This window comes from Phalacrocorax carbo, chromosome 7 (genome assembly GCF_963921805.1).
Source record: "Phalacrocorax carbo chromosome 7, bPhaCar2.1, whole genome shotgun sequence".
In the NCBI taxonomy this organism is placed as follows: Eukaryota; Metazoa; Chordata; class Aves; order Suliformes; family Phalacrocoracidae; genus Phalacrocorax; species Phalacrocorax carbo.
The window spans coordinates 40,379,389-40,403,521 of record NC_087519.1 but is presented as its reverse complement, the minus strand read 5'-3'; the positions used below and the strand labels follow the sequence as shown (position 1 = coordinate 40,403,521).

Sequence of the window (24,133 nt, the reverse complement as noted above, 5' to 3'; positions counted from 1 at the left end):
TTATATATTTGAAGTAAAAACTGTAACCTAGCCTAGGAAGTACAAATACCTGAAAAAACCCGATATAGGATGCTGGCTACTACTACAACTTCAGCTGTTTGCTTTGGGTTTTCCTTAACAAATCCTACTTGTCTAGAAGCCTTGCAGTTTGGCATCGTGCCATAGGGGATATCGAGCATAACAGATCTACACTAAAAAGCAAAAGAGCAATCTCCTATAGTCTTGAGAGGTGTTCTTTGTCCTACTACTTGGAATCCTGTGAAATAATAATAATTTTTCTGTCGATATTTACAGTTCATCTGTTTCATAGTTACCCACAACTGCAGCAACATAGAATTATTGCAACTCGGATGGTATGAGGGACTGGGGGCTCCTAAATGGGTCTGGGGTTCTCCTGTGATCAAACAGAACAACCCTTACAAAACTAACAATTTATTAGGCATTATCATCTTGATTTGTAACAGTCCAGTCAGTTATTTAAAACTTTAGTTAACTGTTCTTTAAATTGCATGTATTAACTGTAAAGTGAAGTGGAATCAATCTGATCAGCCCGGGAGTGTGCACAGATATGGTGGTCAGTGGTCAACATGGAGCTCCTGCCTTTTGAACACTAAGCACAAAGTTCTTTTTGATATTCAAAGAGTAATGTGAATTATGTACCACTTGATTATTTGTACTAACAACAAATAGTAGTGGGGGTAGAAGCTGGTAGTCATTATTACAGGCCAGTTCCTTGTGTGTGCATTGAACTGCAGATCGTTTGCCTCCTGGAATTCATATATTCTAAATATGACTGGTTCCTGTGATAAAGATGCTTTTAAAGTTACAGGGAGAAGTTTCAGCATCCCTTAATTAATGCAGGCAAAAATGAATTCAGCTTTAGGAATTCTTTTTACTTGGGTGACTCCTTTCTTCTGGAAAAGTAGTTTCACAGCTGTGGTCTCTTTGTACCTATATTGGCTTTAAACTATATTTCAGAACGTTTGCTTTCCTTTTATTTTTTCTGTCTTGCAAGTTGAGGGTTTGTTCTGTACAAACAAATCTTAATTATTTTTGCTGCAGAAGCTTTTCCAAAATACTGACTATTGAAGTATAGAAGTACAATCTGGTTTTGATTATAGCTTCAGTAAGTTTATTTCTTTTGCTGGAATTTTAAACTGACATAGAGGTGTTAAATTACAGAATCATGCATGTTTCTGCTAAATGGGGCGTGTAAAATCTGTAGTTCTGGATGGCAGCCTTAAAAATTAGGGAACAAAGAGGATAGAAGAACTAGATGAATGTGAAAAATCGGTTATTTTTTCTATATAATGTGAAAATCTTCAAGTTCTAGGGCAACACCATTGGTCAGTGACTTCACCTAGCTTAAAAGCACAAGTATATCTGAAAATTTATTTACTGAAGCTGTTATGATCTTGCTTGTTTCAGAAGCTGGGGCTATATCCCGGTTTTGGGGCGCTTTAGACAATGTCAGCCTTGGGGTGGTGGTGGGGGAATACATGCCCCCATCCTTGCCTCTCCACTGGCAGGAGACAGCAGTGGTGCTGAGTGCAGCAGCTTCAAAAAGTTGGTGGGCTGGGTTAGGTCATACTGTCAGAAAGGGTATTTGAAACATGTTGAATTCAGTCTCTCAAAAATGGGTACCAATTTTCCTTGCTTGAAAGGTGTATTTTATTCTTGCTACCATGTGATGCCTTACATTAGAAGGGAAAATATAAGCAAGTTGTGACTATTACTGTGAAATTCTAGCTTTGCAAGCTGTTTCTGTTAGCATTGCTTAAATATGGTGACAAAACTAGCATGCATCTTTTAAACAAGTGCTTTGTGACATCTGATGCAGAGTTATGTTCTTGCAGTGATTTAAGCTTTGATACAGATATTTGGAAGTAAGTTGAAGTTCACTTCTGTGGGGAAAATTTGCAAGTAGAATAAAGTTGCTTGTTTGGTTTTTCTTTCTTTTTCCTAGATCAACGTTCTTCAGTCTAAAAGGAGAGCAGAAATCTTGAAATCAGTAAGATATACTTTATTTTCAATATAGAAAATATTTAAATACATCTGAAATTAAAAATTTGACTGCAAAGCAGTATATTAAAACTTTAGTCGTTTTTACCTATCAAAACATCACCAGTACATTTGGCACTTCGGTGACAGTTGGTTTGGTCTTTAATATAACTGGGCATAGATGCTTCTGGCAATCCTTTTGGTTCAGATTTGAATACTTTAAGTTTTTCACTGCTGTTGACTCTTTTGGTATGTGTTTCATGGTTAAAATCAAACTTTGCCAAGAATTCTGCTGTTTAGGACTGCTATATTCATTTATAAACAACAAGTACTACTTAGAATCTATTCTAAGATGGATTCAGCTCTTTCTAAAAAAATGGTATTTTTATGTAAATAGCATATTGTAATAGCAAATATACAATATGCTTTAGTATGGTGTCTGCTAAATTGATATACAGCTGTATCTCCATGTGAGTTTTCTGCTGACTTTGTTCCCTTTTCTGCTTCATATTATCTCTGTAAAAAGTTTCTTGAGGTAGAGACTGCAAAATTAAATGGTACTTTCCTTGCAAAGGTCTAAAGGTGCACTCCTAGAATTTCCTTCAATTCCTTTAAAATAGCTAAAACTTTAGTTGGATCACAGCTTTTGCAGCTGCTTGCCATTCTGCTCTGCATCTCCCCAACTTCTTTTCTTTTTTAAGACTGGACAGTCTTCTCAGCTATGTTCATAAAGGTTATGGTTTTGAATCACTAGTAAACATGTTCTGTAGACCCTCTCTGATTTACATCTCCTAGTTAAACAGGAGATAGTAGAAGTTTCAGGTGACATGAATTAGAAGTAATTTTCTGCCCTTAGGCAGATTTTTTTGTTTTGTTAATGGGGTTAATCCTATTAACTAATTTCTGAGATTTTTTCTTTTCTTTGCTGCCTTTACCTTGCATGTTTACTTAAAACATTGGAAGCTGTATGAGATATTGATATAAAATTGCTAGGCCACAAGACAGCAGAAATAAACCCTGGAATTGTATTTCAAGTTTATTCATGTGGATTAGTGAAGTGATATATTTATGATATCTGATCAATATTTATCCTTTTTAAAATTTTTTTTTTCATTCTAGATGTTATCATTTATCTATGCCCATCTGGCTTTTTTCCATCAAGGCTATGATCTTTTTAGTGAACTCGAGCCCTACATGAAAGATCTTGGTGCACAGGTAACAAATTGCTTTAAAAAATCATAACTATATGCTGGAGTAAAGTCATATATGTGTGCATATCAGGTACATCATAGATTTATTCTGCAAAAAGGGAACACAGTGTGATAAAGGCAAAGCATGAAAATACTCTAAGTGGTTTGGATGAAAACACTTAGAGACTGAAATTTGTCTGTTTACTGAAAGTAATACTATCTTTAGGATTTACATACTTAAACATAGCCATGTAGTGCTGTTTGAGGTACTCCTATGGTGTTCAGGACACTAGATTATTTTTTTAAATGTTTTTATATGACCAATGTCATAAATATATTTAACAATAAAAAGTAGATTAGTTTTTTCCTTCTACTTGTATACATTATCTACTGTATAAATTATGCAGTGTGCCAAAAATAAAATTTATGTTAGCGATTTAGACCATAGAACAGAAGTCTGATTTTAAAAATAGTGCAAAACTAAGTTCATCTGTTGACTCCTTCTTGACTGGTTTTGTTGTTTAAGAACACACAGTTGCAACTTCTGGGTTTTCAGCGGGGGACTCATGGAGAGGTTAGGTGGACCGCAGCCAACTGCACACAAGAGACATGGAAAATGGTTATGCAAAATAGATTAAGAGCATAGAATATTTAACTGAAGATTTGTCTGTGGTGCAGGAAGAAGTCTCGGCAGCATCATGACTTGTTTTCAGGGCAAGTTGAATGGGCCTAGAAATACTTGTACAACACGTTTTTTTTCTTTTTTTCCTCTATCCGAGGACTTACAACTGCACTGAGGCAAACCCCTCTTTTGCCGCTTTCCAGCCTGATCCACAGAAAAAAGCCAACCCAAATTCTAAGTGTCTATCCAGATACAAAAGCAAATAAATGACAGCAAATACTTATTTGCATTCATCTCAAGTAGATGCGTCATTGAATGTCTAAGAAATGACCTTGTTCTGAGCTGGTTATTCCTGCCACAGCACTGTTGTCATCTGTGCCCCTCAACCTGCCTCTGTGTCTGTGCAGTGAAGCAGATTGGGAACTGTAGAAAATAACTCCAACAATGAAATGTCTAAATAATTATTTTTCTGCTAGACTAGTCCCCTGTCTGGTTACTGTGGGTCACAATTACTTGTACAAACACACGTCAGGGAGGTGTGTGCTTATGTGTGGTGAGCAAGAGATGGAGCTGCGAAGAGAGACAGGCTGCTTGAGCTGGCACTGCCATCAAGAAGGAAAGTAACTGTACAGCTACAGCCCTCTGGTGTAGTAGTGGCACTTGAAAGGTTCAGGTGCATATGACTGTCCTTAGTTTTGCCTTTTATTCATTCATATCCTTCCATTTTGGGTGTAATTGTTCAACTGTAGTGTTTTGATAGTATAGAACGCGTGTCCTGTACCTCTGCAGAAGAGGGGATGGGGAAAGGAGACAAAAACTGTGAAGTTGGTAGTGGTTTATGCTACCAGCTAGGCCTTAATGTTTCCATTTTATTGATATTATTTGAGCGAGGAACACAAGGTTATTTTTGAATGGCTGGTCGTGCTTTTACTTGATCTGGTAAGGAGCATTTTGGTGCTGGTATCATAGCAACTGAAGGAGTTAAATTTAGAAAATATGAAGATGAGACTGTTTAAAGTATATTGCAATTGGAGCAAAGATAGACTGAAGACCCTAAAGTTGTACAACTTGCTGAGTTACTCTTTTGTGGCGGACCTTGGCATTTAAGTAATGAATGTTTTCATGACAGAAGCAGACTTGTAAATAGCTTATGAAAGTTTTAAGTTAACAGCTTTGCAGTTTGTATTGGTTGGAGCTTCTGCCTTTAACAGGTCAGAGAGAAGGTGTGTTGTGACATAACAAAATAGGGATTTGCTAGATTTTTCTGAAAATAGTCATTCTTTCTGTGGTGAGTTTTCATTCCCAGTTAGATTTTGTGTATGATCGTAATTACAAGGTTAGAGAGCACCTGAAGTAATAAAATTGAAGTGATCTTAAATAGTATAATTACAATTTTTAATTCTTTTGGTTTGCATTTTCTAAATAATTGGTTTACATGATGGAATAAGATTGAGCGATTTTGCTCTCTGGTTATTTTAGGTCAGGATAGGATTACTTGTGAATCGGGTCACTGTAGGGGAACCTTTAATGGCACACAAGTGTAATAAGCTTTTGCATGGAAATTATGGTATCTGACACTTTTCATGTGGAATGTGGTATTAGTTTAAAAAGAAAACTTGAATTATCGTTCTGAGATGACTAGTCAAAAAGCTAAGTATTTTAGTCTGATTTAGTTCTCTGCAGAATACCACTTATAACACTACACTTTTATAAAAATACATTTACCAGTAAATGCAGTGTTTTGAGAAACCTAATTTTTAGAAGACTACCCAGTAGGGGTATAATGACTGGGATTTGGACTCTTCTCCCTAGTAACAATCGATAGGACGAGAGGAAACAGCCTCAAGCTGCGCCAGGGGAAGTTTAGGTAGGACATTAGAAAAAACTTCTTCACTGGAAGTGTTGTCAGGCATTGGAACAGGCTGCCCAGGGAGGTGGTTCAGTCTCTATCCCTGGAGGTATTTAAAAGAAGGGTAGATGTGGTGCTTGAGGATATGGTTTAGTGGTGGAGTTGGCAGTGATAGGTTAGTGGTTGGACTTGATGATCTTAAGGGTCTTTTCCAACCCTAACGATTGTGTGATTCTGTGATTTTGTTAGTTTAGGTATATGATTGCTCACAGCTCTTGACAGTTGTATGCTGTTGGTCTTTTCACTTGAGTGAAAAGAACAAATTCTGGTCTGAGCTTAGAAACTGGAATGATGCAATGCTGTCTTGATAGTAAAAAAGTAAATGACAAAATGAGCTGCTCTTAAGAACTGTTTTGGCATTTATGCTGTGGTAAATGTATTCTCAAACACTTGTATTTAAGATAAATTAGAGGTAATTGCCCTAATGTGAACATGGCTACCTTCTGCTTCATCTAGCAGGGTAGGAAGAAGAATTTCTTGGGGGGCCATGTGCAGATTCCTGAATCTGAGGTTTCCGCAAGAAACTTGATTCCTATAGTCTTGAACAGCCTTTGGACCATCTCTCATCTTTATCACAAAAGAATGGGTTTCCCAGGGTTCTTAGTGCAAAACAGTCTTTGAGCACAATGGCAGCCCAGTGTCTGTTTTAGAGCCTCTTCTATAACTTAAGTCATATAGCTACATAAATATGACATCTGGACATCTAAGTGGTTAACATGTTCATGCTCACAAATACTTGTAAGGTGTGAAAGTGCTGGTATAGCCATTTGAGCCAGAGAAGAGTTAAGTAAGAGTATGAAATTGGATCCAGATGTCCCAGCTATTTGATGGCTCCTTAATTGTTGGAGACTATCTTGCACAAAGGTGTAAGAATGAATTATTGTCCATTTTTTTCTCTCATTTATATAATTTCAAATAGGGGAAATACAACACTGGGGAAAATGACCAGAGTTGGCAGGGGCTCTCACTTGCAGTTATGAGAGTGGGTGCAGGCAATCCTATTTGTGTGTGAATTAGAGGTTCTGTTAGTCATACAGTGCCCTCTGCCACATGACTGACTTCAGCTGGAAAACTGGTGTTGCACAGTGTTTCTGGTCTCCTCATTCTAGGTCTGGAGCAGAACAAGGTCTGTCCCACAGATATAAAGCTGCAGGCTGTACTGCTGTGTTCAGTATTGCATCTGCATCATTATTCAGTAAGATGCTATGACTGGGATTAATGGCAGTCTCGTAACCACAGGCTGGATAAGTGAGGATTCATCAGGTTTCGTAGTGTGTCACGTAACTAGCAAGTTAATTGGTCTTTCAGGCAGCATCTGCTCCTCCACCATATTTCTTATTCAAACATCAGTCTGGAAAAAACCCAAGCCAATCAACCAAATCCCCCCCTGCCCCAAACCTCACAAAAACACACCACCCCCCCAAAAAAACACACACACCCCAAAAAAAACCACACAAAAAACCCCAGAAAAACAAACCCAAAACCAAAAAACCCAAACCTTGCTCTCTACAGGATATCTTAAATTTCATGTCTTTTTTTACCCCTTCTGGTTTTAAGACATGCTTACAACAAGTCTTTCGTTGTGTCTTTTTTTTATCATCACAGACTTTGTAAGGACTTAAATCCTCTCTGTTGTGACAGTCTTTTTTCTTTGCAAAATCATATTGTTATTTCTGAAACTAGAAACAGTTTGAAGGGTTCTATCCAAGATTTCAAGGAATCTTGCTCAAATACTGCTGGTGATCTGATCAAACACTATCAATACAAAAGCCTGTTGGAGGCAGTTCCCCCCCTTTGTGGAGGAGAAAAATCACTGGCATTTGCTCCTTCTAGTTCTTGCTGCTAGTGCTGCTGCATAGGCCAGTCAGCCAGCAAGAGCAGCTAAAGCATGAGTCATTCTCTTCAGAGACTGAGCACCAATGCGGTATAGAGTCGCATATGCTTGGCACCATGCTGTTCTTTGAAACATTTCTTCTAAGGCTTACAAGAAATGTACACCTTTCATAGAGGTTAACTCAGGATGGTAGTGCAGTGCTTTAAGTGAGGCTTCAGTGGTTATTCAAGGTAAACACTTTGTGACCAGAGAAGTAATTATACTATGCAAATAAAAGTCATGCAATGTCTAGACATAATGCGTTCTTTTTTGTCAACATTATGAGATATACTGAGCCAAATTTCTCTTGATATCTAAAGATCCAATTTTCTGTTTCTCTTTACAGCTGGATCAGTTGGCTGTAGATGCTGCAAAGGAGAAGAGAGATATGGAGCAAAAGCACTCCACTATTCAACAAAAGGTACTTGAGAGAATGTAAGAGGCAGACTGCTCACACTTTGTTTGTATCTCTAGCATCTCTCCCCAAAAGTGCATCCCTGCATTGGAACTTTGAGGGATGGTATCTTTAGTGCCGAGAAATAGACTTGCACGTCATTAAGTGTAGGGTTGGATTGCAGATACTCACTTTGTATTACAGAACAGAATGTTATGTTTAGTTTTGAAACTTAAATAGAACAGAAATTTATTTGAATGCTGGGACTCTAACATTTCATTAGAACTTCTAATTCCTGTTACATCTTGGATTCAATACAATTATAAAAGTTGCTATCTTCCCCTCCTGTGTCTGTAGAAGCGGTATATATGCTGCACAGTCCTACAGTCATATGTATCACTTTCTGGACTGTGCCAAATAAGAGTGCAGCATTTTGAGGTAGTGTGGCAGCTGCTATTGCATATAAAGAGCAAAAGTACACTTTTTGTAAAGGCTCTCTAATGTATGGTGTTCACCTGTACACAAATATGGAAGTGATGACATTGAATTACTGTTTGGGTAAGATCTGCAATAATAATAAGATAATATCTGCAATAATTCTTATTTTTGCTGTTTGAGAAAAATCTAGATAATTCATGTTGTGGGGGGGAATGACTTCTGTTGTTTGGATGTTTCAGAAGCTCTAGATCAGTATTGGTTTTGCAGGTATAGTGCTAGAAGTTAAAAATATTTCCACTGAACTCTCCGGTAGTGAGCTAACACTGCAGGTGCTTTTGAAAGGGATTAGGTACCAGTTTAAAGGTAATGCAATACATCTTACTCTCATTCAAATACATTCTGTATCTGTTCAGGTGGCATGAATTAAAAAAAAAAGCCTAATGTAAATGAAATCTGATGAGTAAATAAATGCAGTAATGCAAACATGCTAAGATTATAATTTAGGTAGCCTTACTAGGAGTCAGTATTAACTCTAGTGCAAAAAGTTAAGTCTTTTTTGCTGAAAATGTTTTTGTCAGTATCTCATCATTCCTGCAGGAGTTGATGGGAAGCTTAGGATTGCTGTAACTGTGAAATTGAGCAGACATGGTGATAGATTTTAGGGGCAGTGCTGATGTGCTGTTTTGGGACGCAGGCAGGAGATAACTACAGGCAAGGAAGGGGAAGAAAGGGGAAATGAGAAGGAGGTGGAACTCGAGAGTTTAGGTTGATGTTCAAGTTTTAGTTTATTTGGACTCAGTAGGCCTATTTTCAGGAGTGGGCAGTAGTTAAGGGTTTTACTGTTAGAGAACAGCGATGCTTGGTGAAGGATGTAAGTTATGGGCAATTATCTTTTAACTGGTAATAATAACTCATTACCACGAAGTATGGTTATTGCTGTTGCCAATGGTATTTACAGTCTTTGTGTTTTCTTCAAATGCTGCTTAAGGCTGCTTTACAGGTAAACTATTTCTAATAGTATCAATGGTTATTGAAACTCTTAAACTTCATGAAACTTGATAAGCTATATCTGTGTGTAATATAAATATTCTTGGTTTCTAGTACAAATGGCAATCATAATGAGGTTATTTATATATTGTTCCTTATTTTAACTCAGTGACAAATATACGCTGTCTCTAAAATATAATCAGGGCAGTCAGATTGTCTTGTGTGTTACCCTCTACAGTTCTGTCTTTCAAGTTGTATATGTTGTCTCCTGTCCTTATTAGTGAATCATTGATGCTTTTTTTTTTTGTGACAATAATGCCTAGATTAATGCATCTAGGCTTTGGAGGGCATGCTTTGTTGGAGATTCCTCTTATAGCCTGACAAATAATTTTCTTTGTTTCTTGCGCAAATCATGTTGTCTGTTTTTTGTCTCCTCCCATTTGCTTTTCCCAGCCTTCCCACCAAGTTTGCTTCCAGCTCATCAGGATTTCAGAATCTTAAACTGCCTTGGAGCTTGGATGTTGCTCTTTATGTCATTCTTTGTCATCTGGTCAACCTGACCAGGATGGCAACACTCTCTTCCCATGGCTTGTCATGTTGTTTTCCACTGGGCTGCCCCTTAGGCATATATTCCCAAATCTTCCAGTGCCAAATCCTTCCATGTTTTATAACCACTGAAACTTCTGCTTCTTCTGTTGAATATTCCATGAGGTATATATGCATTTAATATACTGAAGTTTTAATCTAATGCTTCAGAATGATGCCTTTTCTTCATTGTGTGGATAAAGAACAGTTCCTTTTCTGAAATGTATAGGTAAGTGCACATGTGCACACACCTACCCACCCACTACCTGTGTTTGCATATATGTGCGTATGCATGCAGAATAATTGCACTAATCAAATAACTCATCTCACTTTTCTTTATAATCATCATCCTATTTAATTAGGCTGTTGTCTGAGAGGCTTATACAGAAGTCATGGAAGGGCTTGGTCACCACCATAGTCTGATTACTATTTAAGAGAATTGATGTTTGACTTTTTTGTTTGTTTGTTTTTAACATCTGTGTTCTATTTACTCAGCACATATGCAGGAAACAAATTTTTGTGTGAGGCATTATTTCTGTATTAATCTGGTGCAACACATACTATGTATTAATCTAGAAATGTCTTGATCATTCAGGGAACTTTTTGCAATGTATTTTTATAGGGAAAGATTCATACCAAGAGAGTGGTGTCACAGTGTCAGTATCACTTAAGACTTACAACTCTTGTTTTCTGAGTATTTTGCAGCCTGTTGCTGTAGTAACATGCTGAACTAATGAATAATTTAAAAATCAGTTGGACCTGTAAACACCATTACAGCTTTTTGGTGTTGTGACAAAGCTAGTATTTTGTTCTAAAATGAGGGAAATGATACAGGAAGAACATTTGCGTTGAACTTCAAATAGTTTTCATGGTATTCAAATTCCTTTTCATTAAAAAATTGCATACAAAGAGCTGCTCAGGAAACAGCTGGTGTGAGAATGATTTGAAAATTTTTAACATCTTGACTAAACAAGGTAATAGGAAAACAGATGCTACCGCAGTCAAAGCAGGCATAGGCTGCTGTTGAGAAGCAATGCAAACTAATTCCAGTCTCAGAAAAAAAAGAGACATGCCAGTATTTCAAGTGGTGTGTATGCTCAGTGACTATCTCACCTTCTCTCACTTTGTCTTGGACTGTAAACCTCGTTACTTGTGCCTGGGTTTTTTTTTGTTTGGTGTTTTTTTTTTAAGCCCTGCCTCAAGGGACTTTCAACTTAAGCATGACGAACATCTTTTGCCAATGGGATGGGAATGGAAGCAACTTTCTAAATGGGGGGGTCGCACAATTAGTGTCTTCTGTTTAGTATATGTCGGAGTAACTTGTCAGATTAGTGTTTTCTTTGGTATTTATGCTCCCCCATTTACTGCCTTTTTAAAAACTTTAAAAATTCTGCTTCTCTAAAGTAAAAAACATTGAGTACATATTCAGTATTACAATGCTGATACTCCATGCTCCCTAAAATTTACTGGTAAAATGGCTTGAATAGCGCTTGCTATTCAACCGAAGACCTGCTAGCAGGTCTTCATATTGAAAGTAAATTGAAGACTTTGTTGCTGAAAAGTATGGGGGTTTATGTTTTGGTAACAAGCAAACTATATGTAGAGAAACAGAAAACATGCAAGCTATGAAATGAATCTGGTATGTGTGATAAATTTATACGTTCATATGAAAATGCGTTCACTGAAACACTGTCAAGAATACTAAGTATTCTGTGACCCACCAGATCAGTGTTAATTGTGGAAATGAAAGTTGTTTTTCCATTGCCAGCTGGCTTGCTATCCCTCATGGACATTTAAAGAAAAGGGAAAAAAGAAAAGGGCATGAAAGCATGCTGTACACTTCATTTATATAACCCACTTCTACATGTTTCTCTTCCAGTAGCTGGCCAACCTTGAAAAATGTGTATCAGAATAGAAGCCATAGATCTTCCTTCCTTCAAATCTGAATGAAATGTGCAATATAGCACTTCAGTGTAACTTCCATAATACTGGCTTAATTTTCTTAGTTCTGATCAGGTGAAATGTACTTTAGTTCTAACTGAGACCTAATTAGTAAATAAATTATGTTTAAAATTTGGTCTTTATTAGCTGCGTGTTTGCTTAGGGAATGCAAAATTCTGAATCACAAAAAAATGACTGGGTTTATTAACATGTGATTTTCTTATGCAGGACACTGGAAAGATATGGATGTATTTCTCTCCACCCCTTGGTTATTTTTCGTGATTCACTAAACTTTTCCATGAGCCAAGATAAAAATAAACTATAATGTGTCTGCTTATAAAATAGCAGAGACTATAAGATCAGACACAGCTTATCTGGTTTCTTTTTCTACTTTTAGCTTTTTAATTGAAATGAAGGGCGTTGTGGGTTTTTTGGGTTGTGGTTTGTTGTTGGGTTTGTTTGTTTGTTTGATCTTTTTCTTGACCACAGCTTTATCAATGAAGCTTTATGGATAAAGCATATGGAAGCTTTTTACTCCCTTGCCCCCCAGATGGTAGTCTGCTGTGTATGTTAGGAAAATATTAAACATTTCCCTGTATACTCCTGTGTCTTTATCAGCTCTACAAAGATGGAAGACAGTCTGGGAAGCCATTAAAAATGACACTAAATGTACTTCATGAGGAAGGCTCAGTATTTTAGACAATTTGGACTGAGAGCGTAGCATGATAAATGATCCAAAGAAGTTTTGCTGTCATGCTTCAGTATGCCTTCAAAGCATAAATCAAGATTCATTGGAAAAAGATAGTTGCATTTTCTGCAGCACTTCTCCAAACCTGGAGGAAAATGTGATTACACAGTAGTTTGGACAGAAAAGACTGAGGGAGTGTATGTTGTCTTTCACTAGACAAGGAGTTGCAGGCACCACTGAGGCAGGAGGATGCACATCTTTAGCAGGTTTCATTATGTTTGGGAGCTGGTAAGTTAGGGTAATTCATCAGTTCTTTGGGGAGGGAGGGAATGTGACATCAGCATGTCTAAGTTTGTGCTTATAGGGGTTTTCACCTTTTTTCTTTTTTTTTTTTGAGGGTATAATAAAGGTCTTAACACTTCGAGAATGTATGTCATAAGTTGTGAAATACTAAGTTAAAATTTTACTGTGATATTTGGCTGTTTGTGGTTACATGAAGTCTTAATGTACAGTGTGCTCTGATCTAGAAAATGGGCAGAATATAAAAATTAAATGCTGACTAATAAAGGCACAAATTTGATTTTTGCGACCTATATGTTTATTCAGATCAGTATATAGTAGTGATATGATAGTTCTATTATCTTTTGGAATTCTTTCTTTTGCACTGATCCTCTGCAAGTGCAATTATAAAAATCTAGATTTAACATCTCAGATTAACTAAATCTGTTCAGATTGGTTACAGCTCAAAACACTGAGTATTTTTATGGAATCTAGTGCTGAGCTGGCCTTGGAGTGTAAAAGGCCCATTTTGAGACTTGTAGCCACTTCACTGTCTTGTTTAATTGACCTTGGATTGGACCAAACCATCTGCATGTGTAAGAGTAAACATTGTGTGTAGCAGAGAAGTTGTGTGCAGGCTGGAATTTTACATAGGGCTAACGGTATTTTTGAAGCTGATTGTTTTGTTGTTGGTATAGCTTCTTTTCCCATACGTAAGGACAAATTCCTAAAGAGTAAAGTACAAAACAGATATACAGGCATACTTTTCACACAAAGCTGATGTTTGCAATTCACAAAAAGTACCTACTGAAGGTATGGGAGAGTGACATTTTGAAATGTCCTGCATCTTTAGTATTTATCCTGGCTTTTTTGTTCTGAAACTTGGTTTTCAGTGGTGTTTCTTCTGTCCTAGTTAAAGGGAAGAAGCTGTATGTTGCTAGTCTACTTTAAGGATATATTTTACTAACAGTGAAATTAAATAATAGCATGTATATTATTTTGATCTTTGGACATAGCTTATGACAAATGTTCATTCCATGTGTGCTTTTTCATGCACTCCTAGTAGCTGTTAGCCTCCACTCGCTGAATACCTGAGCTCCGGAGCTCCCTGGGAAGCATTCATGCAATTTCAGATGAGATATGAAAGCGAATAATTACTACGTGTATTACTACTTAGTCTACTCTATCTTTGCTGGAGATGTGAAGCTGTTAACCTTTCTAAAACTTGTAAACCTGTTATTAGCTCGTTTTGTTATTAGATTGCTTGAAATGTGTATTGCCGTGTCCTACTTCTAGATTAATGTTCTTGTCAAAGATCATAAAGAAAAAATACTGCAAATTTTTTGTCATCATTGCCAGCACCCTGACCGCTTTAATTTAGAGATAGCTGATAGATGAGTAACCAAAGATGATGCTAAGTTCTGCTCCAGCTCACTTGTCAAGATGGCAGAGCTGAAGAAGATGCTAAAGCATGACAGGCTCTGTACAGTTGTCAGCAACAGGCTGCAGTTGCTTTTCGTTTTGACTCCTAACTCCCACTGCCCCTTTTCTTCTACCTCAGTCTCCCCTTTCTTTGGAATATATGTGAGACCATTTGAGTAGACAGTTGAAGCAACAGATGCTCTGTCATTAATGTTTGCCATGTGCTTGGCCATAGAGGTCACCAATACCTGAGAGAGAATTTCCCCTTGTGTGCAGGTAAAGTAAATATCTTCAACATTCTGATCTCCTAAAAATGCTTTTTAAAACGAGTTCTCAGGGACTGAGAGTCATGGCTTGTGTTGCAAGCAAAACATTATTCCAAAATGTTTGCTCTTGACATTAATACTGCCATATTTAAAGCTTAATTTGAAACTGGTGTCTTTTTTTCTTGTTCCTTTTGTACTAGGATTATTCCAGCGATGATACTAAACTAGAATACAATGTAGATGCAGCCAATGGTATTGTTATGGAAGGTTATCTATTTAAGCGAGCCAGCAATGCCTTCAAGACTTGGAACAGGTAATTACTCAGAAGCCCTGTTTTACTAGTTTATTAAAATACTGCTTGTTAAACTAAAGTCTTATCTGACTTATAACCAGTGCAACTCACTGATTCTACAGTTTTCACAGTACACTTGGATGACTGTTAATTAACATAGAAATAATGCTTCAAAGCCATCTTTCCTTATTTTCTGTCCCAGTTGTTAGCAAGCCTTTTCCTAAGAGTGTATCTTAGTCTAGAGAAGCCCTGTGTGTAGAAAGCTTGATGCTTTGTGTACAGTCTAGCTCTGTAATCGCATTTTGGCCTGCCTTTGGGTTGAAACAGAGCAATCTTTATGATTGTATGCAATACACTATGTGAACATAAATGCTGGGAAAATAAGAGTTAGGGGACAAAGTAAAATGGAATTTTTATAGCTATTGGCAGCAGGGAAACACAGGGAAGGACTCAAGTACTTCAAGTTACTTTTCCTGAAAGATAAGCATGTAGTTGTTATGCTTTACAGTTCCTGTCCTGTGCAGTGTCTTCTGCTTAGTAGCTTTGATGGTCCTGTTGGGAATTCAAAGTATGTTGTTACTCGTGTCTCTTTAACAATGTATATTCTACTATTCACAATTTTTTTTCTCTGAACAGGATTTTTTGTTTTTCCAAGGGTGTATGCTTTTTTCAAGGAAATATATGCTGGAGCATTTACAGTATAGTTGGATACAGTTCTTGAATTTTAAAGTCAATTCATTGTGATATAGAGCTCTTTTTACTGTCTTATGCTCTGCAATTTTTGGAGCAGTGCTTCTGTTAAACTATTTTCTGTGTTTCAAAGGCCAGAACGTGCATTTGGATATGTGGTCCCTTCCATCCTTATTCTATAACTACTTGAGCATTGTGGAATATCACAAGTCTATAACAAACTGGGATTGCTTCACTTAAATCTGTAGACTGATTCAAGGGCCGCTGCTGCTAGTAAGACTGTATCTATATTAGTAAGTCATGTGCAACTAGTATAAGGGATTTTGCTTTGGACTACTTCTAGTCTGGACCTGTGGTCTGATTATCTGTTTGTAATTATAATGTACCTTCAGGGTTAGTTTCATCCAAGCAGAATTTGGAGCTCTCGGATAAATCAGTGAGGCATCAAAGGACGGTAAAGGGAGAAAACTGGGAAATATGCTTCAAAAGTATGTTCCTGGTCTGCAGTAAAATGTTCTCACTGTTCTTACACTAACAAACTGCAGTAACAGGGCAGGAGGTTGTCCTTTATTGGTTTCTCAACAGGCGGAAAGGGTCCTTTGAAAGGTGTTTTGCAGGATTGACTGCAGCCTCTTCATTGACTGAAAGCAAAACTCTGGCTCGCTCTCTGGGTTCTTCTTTTTGATAGCATAAAGACCTTGCTCTGTAGGGAGGCAGGAGGGAGCAGGACAGAAGTTTTGGAAGGTAGCTGAGAAATATTCTTCTATGTGGCTTTATACCTAGTAATACTGTACAAGTATCTTACCTTAAGGTAGTCAGGGAGTAGGATTCAATTAAAACTAACTTCTTTATGTTGGAAATTTAAATGGACACAAAATAAATACGGAGAAGTCATAATTAAATCAAGATATACAACAACATACTTTCAAGTTAATTTACAGGTTTGAACATATACAATAAAAACTATCAAAATAAGTTATTTAAGAGAGCGAAGGTGAACAGCTCAGTAATAAGTCAGAGCTACCTACTTTTACTATATAATTTATATTTGCTTATAGTTTTTTCTTCTATTGGTTGCAGGAGTATTCAACAAAGCTAAACTTAACCTTTTAATCTTAGATTCTTGATAATTTATCTCACTGATAGGCTAATTGGATGCTTCACAATTCGGCAGAGAATAGCATTGGTTATGCTATCTATAAGCACTGTTTAGAAATTTAATCAATCATTTTAATTTTGTACTTCACATTCACAAACCGTTACTAATTGTTATGAAACTACTACTACTATTATAATACATAAAATATATGTTTAAGACCTTAATGAAGACGACTGTTAGTTTCTGAGTCTAGCTCTATTTTTCAGGTTTTAATAAAAATACAGAAGTATTTTAATCTTATTTCTATTTGTGACTGCATTTGTGATTGCTTGCTACATTGTGGGCACTGAAGTGGTCGTTGCCACTTTACGCTGCATGTTTCCACTGATGGAATGTTTTACTTATGTAGTATCGCAGTTTCAGCTGCAGGGAGATAGTACTGATTGAAGTTTACCATATATTAGAGGTGAGAGTATTTTTCCAGTCACTAGGTAGAGTACAAGAAAGGGCAGTGTCATTTCATGAAACTGTTTTGTACATAAAAATGTGCAGTGAAATACCAAAGGAGGAAACATAGTCTCGTGTATTTTACATGAGGGAGTTCAGAGCTGAAGTTGGACAAGATACCGTCAGTGTTATTATCAGATAGGTAGTTTGCTGCTTCATCATATGCCCATCTTTGGAGGAGGTGGGTGGAAAATCAACCAGCTGAAACAAATCCAGAAGAATTTGCCTGGAAAAGAATTTCCTGATGTTCTGGACTGAGGACAACGGCACTGACCTTCCTTTCTAACTGCTGATTGCACTGTCAGTAGTAGTAGTATGTATGTATTTAAACTGGTAGCTTCTCTTTTCTCTCTTAGTATCAGTCGATGTTTTGATGGTTCTAGGCCTTCTAAGTACTCCTGTAAGACTGAATTAAAGGCACACAAAATCATTGTGATTACCACTATTAGTGTATACTTGCCAGCATTAAAATCACAACAGAAAATAAAACGGTACAATAGGTTTTTGTCTGGGTTTGGCACACATCCGTATGGTTCTAGCTAACAAATGAGATAGTTGTGATGGTTCTGTGTGCGTGTCTTGGTCAATGAATCCATGGATGCCATAGTGGATTATCCTGGGAAAGTCTGGTTGCTGGGGGAGAAAACAATCAAAACTATATAATGCAGCCCTTTGAAGGGGGGCAAATCTGTTCTAATGAGTGAGATTTGTTTCCAATCCAAGCTAAGTTCTTGCTAGGATGTAGTTTCTTACTGGGGCAGCTGACAGCTTGGGTTTAACTGACTTTAGTTATTCGGGCTTTCTCATCAAGTTTCCTGTTCTTGGGATAGTTCTGCACGACACTGGCTTGAGAAACAAGTAGTGTTTGAGCATCTTACAAAGCAAACCACAAAAGCTATGTATAATTCAACGTTGCTGTGTTTTGAAAGAGCTGGAAATTTTGCAATCTTTTTATTGTGACTGAATGGATAGTGTATAATGTACATGAGTAGTTCAGATAATATACTTTAGTGGAATCAAAATTATATATTTATACTGGAAAGTCTTACAATAACAGGTGTGGAGGCCTATTTTTTTTAATGCATGTCTGCTTGTAAACAATATATCTTATTGTACACAACTTCCAGGCATCAGGAACTGAAATCAGGTGCATTTATTACTGTGGAGCAGTAGGTGGAAAGCTGTTTTGGTTCATAGAAATTCAAATGAAAAATAAGTTCATATCATGAAGATATGCATGAATAAATGTATGGAGGGAGAACACAGCAAACACTAGTATGTTCTAGATAGTTTTTAGGTTGGATGCATTAAATGTTTTCCTTTTAAAATTCTGCTGTATTTTCAGATCATGCTAATTCTTTGCTTTTTTTGCTCATTTTGCATTTTTCATTCCTTCTCCTCCTTTCCCTTATGTTTTAATCCTACCCCATTTTTTCACATGACAGGAAAAAACCAGATCACATCAGGTACCAAACAGCTTCTTTTATACCTTCCCAATGTTTCTTTGGCACGCAAAAAGCTCTTAATTAACCCTGCATTTAATTTTGATTACTTGCAATGGATGTATAAGTGGCTCAATCTAAGAAAATAACAGAAGGATTCTGCCTGGGGTGCCAGTATACCTGCTGCTCAGCACCTTTAAAAGAATTAGGAAGATTGAGCTAGTTTTAGCTAAAAAGGAATTAAAGCAAAGTTTCTGCACTCAAACCTGTGAGTGTACAAGATCAGTGTTCTGACTTTTTCCAATTGAAGTTGGTGAGATTTTTCTTATCAACCGCATTGGAAATAGAGATGTAACTTTTAAATGTTGTGCATTCTTAATCACTCTCTTTTATTTGTGTGGTGACAGCAACTAATGAAGAAAACTCTTTCCTTTTAAGGATCAATGCGCATGGGGGGTTTTGTTGTTGTGTTTTTTTTTTAAACTCAATTGACATTTTATATCTCTTTTTGGTATTACTCTGTTCTCAGGAACTGGAAATGTCTTTCAGGGATTTTTAAAAATTGTTTCCTATTTAACAAATACTCTTTTGAATTATGTAGGTATAAATGATGGAAAACATTCAGTTTCTAAACCCAAGCAGCTGTATTTAGGCACCACTGACTGAGGCAGTGCAAATAACTTTAAGATTCCCCAAGTATGTTTTCTCTTTCACCATGCTACTTTCCCATTTTTGACAGAATGGCACATTTAAAGAAAGTATGTTAATGGTCATTACTTACTGCACACACATTTATGAACATCAGTTCTTAGAAGAGAATAGCTGTATTATACCCTGTAACAGCACCTTCAGTACATATATTGTACCTCAGAAGTTCCTGGCTGTTACTGCTGTAGAACCCCAACAGTCTGTTTCCGACAGTAATGAGTTCACTGATGATACTTGATTAATATGAAATAACTCAAAAGTTTTTTGGCATGAAGAGAACTGCTGTGGTGCAGACATGTCGGAGAGGAGTTAGCCACTCTATTGTATGCTTGAAAAAAAAAATTATTTTCCATTGACATCTACTTCAGAAGTGTGGTTTACAAGTTATATTACATTCCAAATCACTGATCTTGTTCAATGGAAGTTTCTTTAAAAAAAAAAATAAAAAAACCCCACACTTCGCTGGACTGAAAAGTTCTCTTGCACAGATTTAATTTCTCTGCTAGGAAAAAAAGGGGCTGGAATACTTTGAAAACTTCTAAACTAGCCTTTAAAAATGACACAAATCTATTTGACAATTTGTGTGCTCACTTATATCCAGGTGATCAGATTGGAGCTTATTTACTTTAGCAACTCACTAAATATTTAGCTGTAGAACAAATGAAGCATTGCATTAATGAAGCTAATGACACTACCTAAGACCATTATTAGGGATTTGCTCCATTGCATGTTATCTTGGGGCACGGCTGCATTTTTGGGTTTATTTTTTATCTTTATCACTTTTCGTGGTAAAGGCACTGCTTCTTGTGTTTTTCTATTTGGTGTTACGTTCAAAAAAAGCACATTAAAAAGCCTGAGTTTATTTTCCTATTCTAGTCTACTACTTTTGTTGAGCTACCTATTTAAATGTTAGCAATAACCTGCCTTATGCTCATATTTGAGGCTTAGTTACTGCATCCTTTTTTAAATAGATGGTAAAGGTGATACCTTTTAAACAGTGGTGACCAGAATGACTGCTGTTAATAAATAGAAAAAGTAGTTACCTTTTTGCATTACCCTGTTCAATTATTTTAACCCAAAAAGATGACTGCTATTACATTGGAAATACGGTATCAAAAGAAGAACCTGTTGTTGCTTTTTAAATAAAATATATCTGCACAACATTTGAAAAGATTGCTAAAAGGTAGAATCTCATCTGTCTACTAAGTACTAACTTCTCTAACAAATACTAGATTTTCTGTTTTGAATCTGTTTTAGATAATTTTTCTTAACAATCTTTGTGTGCTTCTCATGAATTGCTTGTAGAAGTTGAATAAGTATATGGAGCTCTCTTGTTACTAATGGTAGTAAACTGTAGCTCAAAGCTCAACAGCCTGTGGAGAATAACAAGATATGTTGCAATACAATATTTTGTATACCGTTACCATTCAAACTAATTGGCAGCGCAGAAAAAAGTGATGTGGTGTAAGTGTGGTATTTGAGCTAATTGAGGAATTCTGCTATGATAAACTCAGGTTCACGTTTATAAGCCTGAACAAAACAAAAAAAAAGTAAATTTCACTGCAGGACTACATTTTTTTTAAATGTTGCATTCACTTTTGTCAGTTCAAAACCAGTGATGATTGGTTAGCTTTTATTTTGTGCATCCCCAGAAGAGCTAGAAAGAGGTAGTTATACTTGCTGGCTTCTTTTAATATTCAGTGGTCGGATAAAAAGCAGTTGTTAGAGGTCTGAGGCACTCATAATTTTTTTCAAAATGCAAATGATCTTTCCACACACTATGAACTGTATCCTATCTGAACAGTGAGTTTGACAAGGAACGATACAGTTCAGAGGAGCTTTTAAGCATTATTGATCTTCTGGATTTTATAGGATGTCTTCAGTAAACCTTTTATTTTATATTTTCCCACAAAGCTGAGGCTTAAGTTAGGATCCTACTGAAATTGCTTTCCTTGGTTTTGCTTTGGTTTTGTATGCAATCTTTTTATTTCAGCATCTAAAATTTTAAGACATGTCAAATAGAGAGACATTAAATCTACATGGAACAGCAACACTGTAGTGCGTTTAGTGCCTTAGTAATTTCATAGTTCTACTATCAAAAAATATTTCAGGACTAAGCAGTTTACATAGTGGAACTATTTTTCTTATTCAAACTGTCTGAATTTGTGTTATCAAACAATTACTTAAACTTGTAGCTTGCTGCAAAATTATGGAAGTAATATTATTTGAAATGAAAATGTTTTGTGTGGTAGCTTAACTAATGTTGCCATAGCATGAATGTGTTTGTTTAGGACTCAAATTATTTGACCCTTGCTTTCTTTTCCGTTTTTGTCTCTGCTTTTCCTTTTTTCATTTTTCTCACGAAATACTTGCCAAAACTGACTGTGGCATTACTTCTGTGAATTCTTTTATGCAGTCTCTCTGTAGACTGACTGTTAGCACATTTTGGTCAAATAAGCACTGTAAACTCAGTTATGTATTCTCTGGGTGTCTCTTTATTTGAATAGGCGCTGGTTCTCAATACAAAATAACCAACTTGTGTACCAGAAGAAGTTTAAGGTAAGGATCAAGAACTGGCTTGCCATAGTTTGGGGTGTGGGTGATGGTTTTCCTGATCAATCAGCAAAAGGAGGAACTGTGCTGACATTTGGCATCCTGTGTGGTATTGAACAACCTACTGTGTTTTCTAAATTGGTTTCTCCCCTTGTAAAATGAGACTAATACTACACTGACATATTTTGAGATGCCTGCACAGCAACTTGTAAGCACATACTTTATTTCCTGCAGGTTCTGTTACCTTGTTGCAGAGGTAACAAAACAGGTTTATGAAGAGCCTTAAAAGTTATTGGCCCCAAAGGGCTTGTACACGCTTGGTGGCAGCAAGATATTCCACGTTGTTCTTTGAGCAGTTGTTTAACTCCTTCAGGACTTGCTCTCTCCAGTTAGTTATTGGGTCCACATACCCAATTTAGCAGTGGGGGAGGGGAGGCATGGAAGCATTTGTTATGAAACTGTCAGGGATGCTGCGTACATGTATTTAATACTGAAAATGTAAGGTGGATCAGTAGTCAATATCTGTCTCATTGCTGGTGGGGAAAGTACAGTTGTATATTACAGCAACAAGTGCCATTCTGCCCCAAGCTGTAGAAGGTAGCCTTTTCTGTCAGCATTTGGGCCCGTGCTCCCTTGTTTACTGTTCTAGAACCTGCTTTTGCACCACATAGCTGTAATTGTTCTTCATGTTGGAAAATACTAGAGAACTGTATGGGGCGGGGAGGGAAGGGGGTAGAGCTTATGACAGTCTCTTAACATTGAACATACACTATGTTCAAAGGCTGTTCCTTATTATCTGATGCTATCAAATCAAGGGTCTTAATTTTTGTGGTTGGAAAAGAAACAGTTGAGTTTGTGTGAGTACGTTTGAGTTGGGCATTTTGTGTTTGTAAAAAGCCAATTACATTTTCATGTTTTTTAAAAATGCACCTTTAAAATGCTGTTAGCTTAGAATAGGGTTCTCATGAATTGAATCAAATTTTCAAAACCGCTGTATCTGTTTCTGGTTTTTGTACTTGGCACTTAAAATACTGTGGGTTTAGGTATAATCTTTCTGACTTTTTGGTATGCTAATTGCATTGGATAGAAAGTATCTTTGAACTCCTATGAATACTGTTATTTAAATTTAAGGCATTGATTATTTAGTAGATTGGATTGTAGGTGAAAAGGAGTTCTCCAAAGTTTGTATTAAATTGTCACAGGATATAACAAAACACTAAAATGTATCTAAATGTTTCCTGCTAAGTGTCTCTGATTCCACCTATTTAAAAATTTACTTTTAGAGAAGAAACTTATGTAAATGAGCAAATAGAATTAAGTTATAAGTAATTTGGGATTATTAGCGACTTCATTATCTTTCCTTTATGTGATTTGTTTTGTTAATTTTTGTCTCTCAGGATAATCCCACAGTAGTTGTTGAAGACTTGCGGCTCTGCACAGTTAAACACTGTGAGGACATAGAAAGACGTTTCTGTTTTGAGGTGGTTTCTCCAACAAAGTAAGGAGGATGTTTATTTAAAAGTAAAAAAAAAAATCCTTACATTCAGTTGTCTTGAAATGCAAGATTAACATTTCTCTTGGGATAGATCAAAACAGGAAAAGTATCTGAACAATTCTGTTTTCTGAAATTTTGGCGAAGAGTAAGTGATGCTGTGAGAAGCGTTCCTAGTATTTAGTTTGCTTTTGGCACTAAAATAAAAATGCATTCCTGTGCTTTATGCACAAATAGCTTGTGATTGTGGAGTTCTTGTGACTTAGTAGCTGATGCTATTAAGCTGCTTAGTAATGTAGAAAGCCGATCTCAGTTTCCCCAAGTTCCTTATTGGTGTAATGAGAGAGAAGCATATTAAATTGTCATCTCAGTAGTGTTGAATTACATTTCAGAGTGCACTAAATGAAGCTACCAAATAAAAATATTTTTCAGCTCTAGCAGTGCAGTGTATTGGTTATATCTGGAGAAGAATGGCAGTCCTGCCACGGCCAAGGTGCAGGACATGGATTTCTCAAACAATTTTGAGATGTGACCTTATTTAAATTTTTGCTAGAAGGTCATCCTGCTTCTAGGTTTGGATGTTGTCTGCACTTCCCACTCCTGCTTACATTTCTCTTCTTAATAGATTGCTGTCCTAATGTTTGCATCCTCAGTTGTGGTTCACTTTAACGTGCATTTTGGTCCTGCTTGCCTATACTTTTTCAGCTCGTAAGTGTTAGAACAGTTTTATATTTCATGACCTGTTTCCTTTGACT

The 24,133-nt window shown here is 36.6% G+C and overlaps 1 protein-coding gene across 1 annotated transcript in view; it reads left to right on the top strand.

Moving 5' to 3' along the window:
• ACAP2 (ArfGAP with coiled-coil, ankyrin repeat and PH domains 2) overlaps nucleotides 1–24,133 on the top strand; it is a 67,999-nt gene that overhangs the window by 29,510 nt on the left and 14,356 nt on the right. Inside the window, exons 7-12 of the mRNA XM_064457622.1 lie at nucleotides 1,967–2,011; nucleotides 3,121–3,216; nucleotides 7,942–8,016; nucleotides 14,796–14,908; nucleotides 21,841–21,892; nucleotides 23,284–23,384. Of these exons, the coding sequence (XP_064313692.1) occupies nucleotides 1,967–2,011; nucleotides 3,121–3,216; nucleotides 7,942–8,016; nucleotides 14,796–14,908; nucleotides 21,841–21,892; nucleotides 23,284–23,384 (482 nt within the window). The remainder of the gene's footprint in view (nucleotides 1–1,966; nucleotides 2,012–3,120; nucleotides 3,217–7,941; nucleotides 8,017–14,795; nucleotides 14,909–21,840; nucleotides 21,893–23,283; nucleotides 23,385–24,133) is intronic.